The sequence below is a fragment of the Argopecten irradians genome, chromosome 6, assembly GCF_041381155.1.
Source record: "Argopecten irradians isolate NY chromosome 6, Ai_NY, whole genome shotgun sequence".
Taxonomy (NCBI): Eukaryota; Metazoa; Mollusca; class Bivalvia; order Pectinida; family Pectinidae; genus Argopecten; species Argopecten irradians.
Genome location: NC_091139.1, coordinates 25,852,622 through 25,861,479, shown reverse-complemented (window position 1 = coordinate 25,861,479; position 8,858 = coordinate 25,852,622). Strand labels below are relative to the sequence as shown.

General features: G+C 36.7%; 1 protein-coding gene and 1 long non-coding RNA gene across 2 annotated transcripts; one reads left to right on the top strand and one right to left on the bottom strand.

The window, feature by feature from the left end:
* The first annotated feature begins 375 nt into the window (after positions 1-375).
* On the top strand, positions 376-1,903 carry LOC138326321 (uncharacterized). The gene is made up of 3 exons (XR_011208889.1): positions 376-494; positions 840-943; positions 1,621-1,903. It is a non-coding gene; the product is annotated as an uncharacterized lncRNA (long non-coding RNA).
* Positions 1,904-7,183: 5,280 nt separating this feature from the next.
* On the bottom strand, positions 7,184-7,702 carry LOC138326416 (uncharacterized). The gene has a single exon (XM_069272525.1). The coding sequence runs from the start codon at positions 7,700-7,702 to the stop codon at positions 7,184-7,186; it is 519 nt and encodes a 172-aa protein (XP_069128626.1).
* Between the last annotated feature and the right edge of the window lie 1,156 nt (positions 7,703-8,858).

The following is an 8,858-nucleotide window of genomic DNA, read 5'->3' as shown; positions in this document are numbered from 1 at the left end:
ATATTAGATTTTAAGTTTGCAACGACAATTATGATACAAGACTTTATTTGATTTTAGCTAGAGATAAAATACCTACCTTACATTCATAATATACAACATTAGAATCATCAAGAATACACAAAAGCAGTTTTTCAATTTGCATTCTTGAAAACGTATACATAAAAAGAGTTATGTTTTTAACTTTAATTGTTTTATCATGCACATACGTATTAATATTTTTCCACATGTTAGCCATCCCCTACCTATCACAAAAAGTACATAAAACATAATAATACATTTAACACCTAATCTTATGCATGTACGAAAACATGAAAATAAAATGTTTGTTTTAGTATACTTTCTTACAACTGTTAATTTTGTCAACGTTCTTTTTTGAGATTATTCAAATTTACTTTTAGATTGTAAAGATGGGTATCATGGCTATTGGTGCGAGATAGGGTGTCCGACCGAGTGCACCTCAAGCCGTTGTAGACAGTATGATGGGAGGTGTGAAGGTAGGATGTAGTTAGATTAATTAGAGAGGGACGCTTATTCCGTCCTTGCAAATCACAGAATAATATCCTTGGTATCCATTGTGACGTCATTATTTTGTGAGTTAAATTCAAACCGTTTTCTCTGAAAAGTATAACGTTATGCTCATAACCAGATGACAGATGGAATTTAATTGTATGGCATTGAATTTAAGACCTTTTATAGTGTATGCTGATTCTAATATATAACAAACGGGTTTGGCGCAATGTGCAAAATAATCATATTCTACGATATCATTTTACCATTGAGTGGAGGAAATATAATACCTCAAGAGGATATATACATGTACAAGTATATCTGACATTCAGAACCAACAGACCAGTGTCCCAGTACAGACAGCTGTAGCAGTCCTTCCAGCTATTGCAGCACCCTGTCTGGTGGCGGCCATTGTCTCCTTTGTATTAATGCTACGGTACGTCATATCTCACAGCGAGAGTGTAGTCTGATATAAATCCCCATAACACAAAAATGTATTCAAGTCAATCTCTAATAAATGTGCATAATTGCCCTATTTAGTTGGCCTAAATTGGCAATGTCCTTACAGATAAAATGAGACGTTGGGCGTGTATTGTGATATCAGACAATATTTCATTAGTAATAATCAGATTTTATAAGTTTAACTCAATGTAATTGGTTAGAAGTTTGAGGTTATTTTTCATTTTTGAAAAGGTTTTTGCAGAAAATTTCAAAAGCGGCAAACTTTCGTTTCTTGTCTATGACTTTATAAACCCAAAAGATATTGGGGATTCGATACATACACCTTTCAAATATGTATTTCATCCGCAAATTCATTTTGAACGATTTAAATGCTTAGGACCATTAATACCATGTCTTGCCCGTAGTTGGTTGCACACCGTATTCTGATACAGTTTTACAAACGTATTCTATTTTCTACATAAAAGCGTTGTGCATCCCATAAAGGAAATTTGTTGCCAATTTGTTATCAGGGACAAAACTCGTTACTTTGAAGTTATATAAGTTACTGAAATATCAAGACATAACCTGAAAAGTCCAACGAAATACACGTTATTCCCTTCTATATCATATTGTCAATAACAAGGTGAGAATCGGTTAAATTTGTTGTTGTAGGTCAAGGGCGATACTTAGAAAAGAAGAGGGAAATCGAATCAGTTGCCAGTGTTTGCCATTTTAGAATATACTGCTTTATAACATCGATGATATATCTTTACCGATGGACATTATGAAGGAATAGATTTGGGTAGATTGAATTTCCCGAATATGTACGATAACACAACAAGTTGATTAATGTCAGCAAAACAACAGCGAATTCGAAAACTCAAAAATAGTATCCGTGGATATATTAGCAGATTTTATATGAAGTATTCGCGTGTAGTGTCTAAATATAAAGATGTTTTACACAACGATAAACATATTGATTTAAGTTGATATTAGTATTTGTAATAGGAATGTATATAGGAATTGTGTGCATCCATGCAAACTTCTTATACTCAAAAATCTAGCTCGAAACATACATGAAAACTGAATTCCACATCCAGAAGTCACTTGCTCTGTACATTCATTATAAACTTTAAGGTTTGATTCAATATCAAAATGAAAAATGCTATTTTTGGATAACGTAAGACCTCCTAGCAACATGTTGAGTTTTATCTTATCTCAGTAAATAATAACAACTTTATATGGTGTATAAAATATAGTGATTCGTTACATGCTAAATTTGCCACGTGAGAAGATATTGCTGAGTCATTCAGATCCTATTGATAGAAAAACTTTTACAAAACCAGAGCCACAGCTAAAAGAGAGCCATATATCGTGAAGGTAAAAATGTCACACCTACCTGTGCATTGACTTGAAACCATGTTTTAACTGAATAAGTGATGCATTAAAAATGAGGATACACAGTGTCATGCAAACAATGTACTTCCAGTTTGTCTGGTAAAAACGATGTGGATTACAATTATGACTCATATCAAGATAGCTGTAAGTTTACAAATTAACTTCAGTTTGTTCTATGACCACCTACTGAGATATTGAAAACATGTATCACAATGTACATTAAATAAAAGTTTAATTAAAAAATAAGCTTGATGCTTTCTTATTTTTTTCCTAATCTTGTCAATTATGCGTCTCAGACAGCAACAGATATGACACCAATTCCGATTCATGTTAGGATAAATCGACTGTTATTAATACATAATACGATATGTAGCAAAGGTATTCAAATGAATCGAACAAGCATATCACAAAATAAACAAACCAAGGCGTACACATACATATGTACGACTGACAATCATATCCAACTGTACATCAGATTATCTTAACACATCTGTAATATGAGTAAACGGTATGACATGCATGTATTATATTCATTGAGTCCATAGCGTGTCGTTTCCGCTGTTTACATACTGAGACACACCTTGCTTAGCGTCCATGTTCACCATTCAATAATAACTGGTTAGACTAATAGTCAAAATAAAATCCGGAATTTCCAAATTAAAGATGCCTCTCCCCGACAGAGCATGAACGACATCCATCATTTGAACGCACAAATACATTATTTATTTTGCGTTAATGTATGCACGATCAGTACTAACTTCATATAGTATATGACGCAATTGATTATTGTTGAAGTTTGTATCTTGAATTAAAATATGAAGCTCTAACTTTTTCAATTGTGGTTATGATGTACATGATATTGATGTAATGATGCATTTACCTTTTGTAACTGAAGAACAATACTGACCGGTATTCGTTTTTTGTTCTTGCATTTGTCAACGGAGCAGCATCTTTAAGTACCAGAACCAACATGGATTTGGAATTGCTGAAATAAGCCGATGCATCCACTGTGTCCGGAATTATCATAATGGCATTGCCAGAATCCCCATTTCAAATTTGTTTTATTGAATGATAGAAGTTTTCGGAGAACATTGTCTGATAATTGAATTTCTTGAATGACATTGAAGAAATCTCCTTAAATAAATATCATTTCGAATGTACAATTTACCTTATAACCTTCAGGATAGTTAATTAAATCTTTATATCATTTCCTTATAAAAAAACCTCTTTTAAACCTCCTAAACATCCGACTGAACGGTATATAACTTGAAGGCAAAATAGGGATATGGAGTGTGTGTACTGCAGACATGTATAAAAAAAGATTAAAAAAATGAAGATGTTTACACCAATGATAGTTTCAAACTTAGTAAAACAAACCCTGTCGAATGTCATACTCAGTGCACACGTTGAATAGAAGTGTTGAAAACCAAATAAAACTAATTATAGCAGTGTCCTTGTGGTATAGTTATACACAGAACAAGTTTAAGGCATTTGTATGAATGGCGGTGTTGTTGTGCAGGCGTAATTGCATTTACTAGGCATAACTTCCTGGTTGATCAGTATTCAGGGATAATCAAAATGGGCTTTTCAAGTCATTTACTATGTGTTAGTTTTTGTTTCATACATATTGTGCAATCTGAAGGTAAGTGAATAATTGAACTTAAAGATAAGACCAATCAGAAAACGGCACAACTCACATATAACAAATCCAAATATTTCCCGATCCTGTTCCTGACGAGTCCTAGATAAAAACAGTGTGGAGATTAAACAATTGAGTTGTGTATTGATATATTCATAAGAATTAAGAAATCTAAGCAAATCAGGCAAATTCAATTTTCGAGTCTACTAAATACCTAATACTAAATATTTATAGGGTGAAAATAATGCTGAAGGTTACAAATACTTCAACTTATATAATTATGCTACTATGCAATCCTCATGACAGGTATTTTACGTGTGATGTGTCCCATTCTAATTCAACCCAATGTTTGGAATGTGTCTTAATCATCTGACTTGTACTTCTGGACTATTCACACATCGATTCATTTATTTGTAAAGTTGCACGTTTAAAACGGTTTTATTATACAGAAAGCAGTTTTATTTCATTTATTTGTGTGTATGGGGGGAGGGTGTCTTGATTTTGAGACACATCAGATTAATCGTTAAGGACCTCGCATGCTGTTTGTGCCGATCAGATCACGTGGTGTCCAGTCAGTACTGCCAGGCGTTATACAGTGGCTGTATCTAGCTGTAACACTGCACGCATGTGTCGTGATTCACAGGCTTATATATTAAAGCAGGCGAGCGTGATGGTTTCAAGGTAGAGGGAAAATTAAAATGGCTGACATGTCATTAGATTTGACAAATAATGTTCTGAAAACAATTCTTTAAATCGTAGACTTCATTCTTGTTTCAATCATGATGGACATTATTTTTACACCTGTATTTCCAGCTTTAAAATCCCAATACCCGTATATGTCATTTCATGATTTAAAAGGATGTTTAAAAAATCCTGTTGTAAATCATGCAAATACAGGACTAAATCGAAGCCAGCATGAGCGATAATGATTCGGAAACTTATGATAAAAATCAAATAAATGTTGAACATCGCTAGGTCGGTCCTAGTCCGCTAAACCTGCCTATATTATTAGGCTTTTTTTCCTTTTTTTTTTTCCCTAATATATATATATTAGGCAAATAAAAAAAAATTAAAAAAGCCTGATAATATAGGCAGGTTGAGCGGACTAGGTCGGTCCCATTAAGTCAAACAAGCCGAAGTTAGCCGACATCGTAACGTCGTTGGCGAGAACGTGTGACTGCCTTAACTACGTAACCTCTGTCCGAACTCTTCCGAGAAGTCCGCACCTTCTAATGTTTTGATCAATCTCTCTCTCTTTCCATATCTCCAAGTCTTTTCTCTATATCTGTGACTGTCTCATCTGTAGACTCCAAGCTGTGTTTGAGATCACTGATCTCCCTCATGAGCTTGTTTTTTAGGTTCACCATACCTTTCTGAACATCTAACATAATTTTCATCAAGTCTCTGTTTGAAACCTGGTTATCCACGGTCAGATCGTTGTCTTCCGCCATACTGTTACTTTTAGTTTTAGTTTCGAGATCACAAGAGTTTGTCGGAGAGCCAGTAGCAAAATTACCGTCTAATTTCTGTCGACTCTCCCGCTCATTTGACACCTCGGACGATACATCGCGGTGAAATATGTCAATATAAGTGCTGACCTGCCATAGGCCTAGGCCGGCACACGTTGTTGATGTGGAGTTGTTCTATCAAACAAAATACATGTGTGCAAGTAGACAGAAGTTTTCTTAGCTGCCATGCCGTCCACATCTTTATTCAGAAAGAGGCTTGATTACATGTAAATTTAGGACTAGCGAATTATAGAAATGATATTCCGCATCTCTATATTTTACGGAACAAAATTAGATAATGTTCAACATCCCTTTTTCTTTTTCTTAGCACTGAACATATATAGCTTTAACTTATATATTTGGTTTGCTATAAACATATCTATGATAATGTCTCTTGACTAGCAGATATATGTGACTAGAAGTTAAGAAATAAAGGTATTACAGTAAACTTATTGAACTGGTGTTCCTAGACTAATTATTATTATTTTTAACAGTGTCCTTCACATAAGTTCACCGGCAGTATAAAATATCCAGTTCAAACAAGTCTTTAGAACCTTTTAAACATACTAACTACTTTAACTAACTATAACTACTAGAAACAAACTTTAAACTTTGATTGGAACTCATCAGAAATACTAGAGCTTCCGAGAACCACGTATTATTTGAGAAGATTCACTTATAAAGAACAAAGTCTTTCAAATGAGTAGGTTCTCTCCTTTCCCTTCCAGACCTTCTGGGTGGTACGTTAAGGCTTCCCTTTGTGGTTCCTTCCATGGTTTTAGATGGTGAAGTGTTAATGGCACACTTTTCCTCATCGCGCTTAATCGGGCTTCCTCGATTGTCCAACTCATGGCTAACACATATAGGCTGATGTTGTGGTACCGTAATATCACTCTTGTCCGGAGTGTCACTGTTGCTGTGGTAACGTGTACACGGTGACCTATCGCGGATAATTGCCTCAACCTTAGTTGGTCGAATGTGCATTCGATTTCTACGGTTTACAGCACCATTTTGAGCCTGTATCATGTAGGTAGAGTCACTACACTGTTCCAAAACACGACCTAGTATCCATCGTTCATGTTCCTTGTATTGAAAATAGACATTCTGTCCTTCATTCACATAAGGTAGATCACGAGCAGTCTTGTCATAGTAACGTTTGACACTTTTCTTCCGACTCTCGCGTTTTCGTTTAACCATATCATTTTCCTCGCGACCATGGTTCAAATCTGGGAGGAGCGTACGCGTTCGTCGACCCAACACCATCTCGTTAGGACTGAGTCCTGTATCCTGTCTAGGCACGTTCCTTAGTTCCATAAGGGCCTCGTATTGGTCCTCTCTGTTTCTGGTACATTTTATCATAAGATGTTTGATCACTTTTACTGCTGCTTCAGCCTTGCCGTTCGCTCGCTGATGCTGAGGAGATGACGTCACATGGTTAATACCCCATGTCTTGGTAAAGTGTTGGAATTCTCTAGAGGTGAATTGTGGTCCTCCATTTGACACAATTATTGTTGGAATTCCAAAATTAGCGAATTGTTTCTTCAGAATGTTCACGACAGCAGTTGAGGTTACCTTTGAGAGGTAATCAACCTCTATGTAGTTGCTGTAATAGTCTACAGTTATCAGGTATTGTCTCCCTTTTATCTCAAATAGATCCATGCCTAACTTTTTCCATGGCTTGTCACCATCATCATGTTGTTTGAGTGGTAGTTTCGTAGATCGAGGTGCCTTGACATGCCTCACAGGTTTCCACCATTTGCTTTATTTCAGTTTTCATACCGGGCCAGTATACTGTACCTCTGGCTCTCCTCATAGTGGCATCTAATCCAACATGTGATTTGTGAAGCTTAGATTTGATGTCAGCTCGTAGTGATTTATGTACGATAACAGCTTCTCCTTTCACTATCAAACCATCTATAATCCCCAGAGTGTCTCTTACATCGAAGTAGGGCTTACAAGGATTTGGAGTAGTCGCCCTTGTTTCTGGCCATCCAGTTTCTATAGTGTTCATTAAGATTTGAAGATCAGGGTCTGATGATGTGGCGTCACATATTTCTCTTAGCCATTTGTCTGAAATGTCCTCATTGACCTCTATGTCCATGATGCGAGGTCTAGCTTCGTCAAGATATGCTCTGCTCAGAGTATCAGCAATGACGAGTGATGTCCCTTTAAGGAAACGGAATTCTACATCATACCGGTAGAGTTTCATGATGATATCCTGAAGCCTCCTTGGGGCACTGCTAAGTGGTTTCTTCAGTATCGACTCCAACGGCTTGTGATCATTTTACTATTTTCCGGCCATATGTATACTGGTCAAACCGTTCTGCGCCATATAGGGTAGCGAGTGCTTCCTTTTCGATTTGTGCCCACTTCCTTTCTAAGGAAGTAAGTGCTCGGGATGCATATTCCAATAGTTTTCCATCCTGCAACATAACAGCACCGATATCATCTTTGCTACTGTCAACCTGGATTACTAACTCCTTGTTGGGGTCATAGTATGCTAAGACTGGTGTAGATGTGACTGCCTGTTTTACAGTAGAGAAACATGCATCATGTGTCTTAGTCCACTTGAAATCTACATCTTTCCGTGTAAGTTCACGTAGTGGTTCTATCATTGTCGAGAGAGAAGGTAAGAACATGGCCATGTATTGAACCATACCACAAAATCTTCGAACTCCTGGAGCATCAGTAGGACTTGCCATTTTCAGAATGGCCTCAACTTTCAGAGGGTCTGCTTTAATACCATTGGCGGTAATGGTATGTCCATGAAAGAGTATTTCCTTGAGACCTGTAGCTTTCTTCTCTTCATTAAGGACTATGTTTCTTTCTTCACATCGCTGATAAAGAACTTCTAGTTTCTCTTTGTTGTCCTCCAGAGCGATTGCGTCCGACGTGCCTTTTCCTACAACAATGATATCGTCAGCTATGGCGAAAATACCATCTAGTCCTTCTAGGGCTTCGTTTCATTTTCTCTGAAAGATTTCACTAGATACCTTCAGTCCAAAAGGTAGTCGAGCCCATCTATATCGTCCAAATGGAGTAATCATGGTTGAATATTCACTGGATTCTTCGTCCAGGCGTATATGCCAAAAAGCCCCCTTTACGTCTAGTTTACTAAATACGCGGGCATTGTTCAACTTTGGCAAAACATCGTCGATGGTCGGTAGTTTGAAGTGCTCTCTTTGAAGGGCTGTGTTTAGTACCTGGGGGTCCAAACAGATCCTAAGTTTTCCGTTTACCTTATGGGCCACCGCCATTTGACTTGCCCAAGGTGTAGGTTTAGTAATTGGTATCAAAATCTGTCTCTCCACCAAACTGTCTAATTCAGCCTTGACTTGATCTTGGAGGGAAATTGGTAGTTTTCT

What these genes read in the sequence shown, in the direction of transcription:
- LOC138326416 (XM_069272525.1), bottom strand. Translation starts at nt 7,702, where the DNA reads ATGAAACTCTACCGGTATGATGTAGAATTCCGTTTCCTTAAAGGGACA.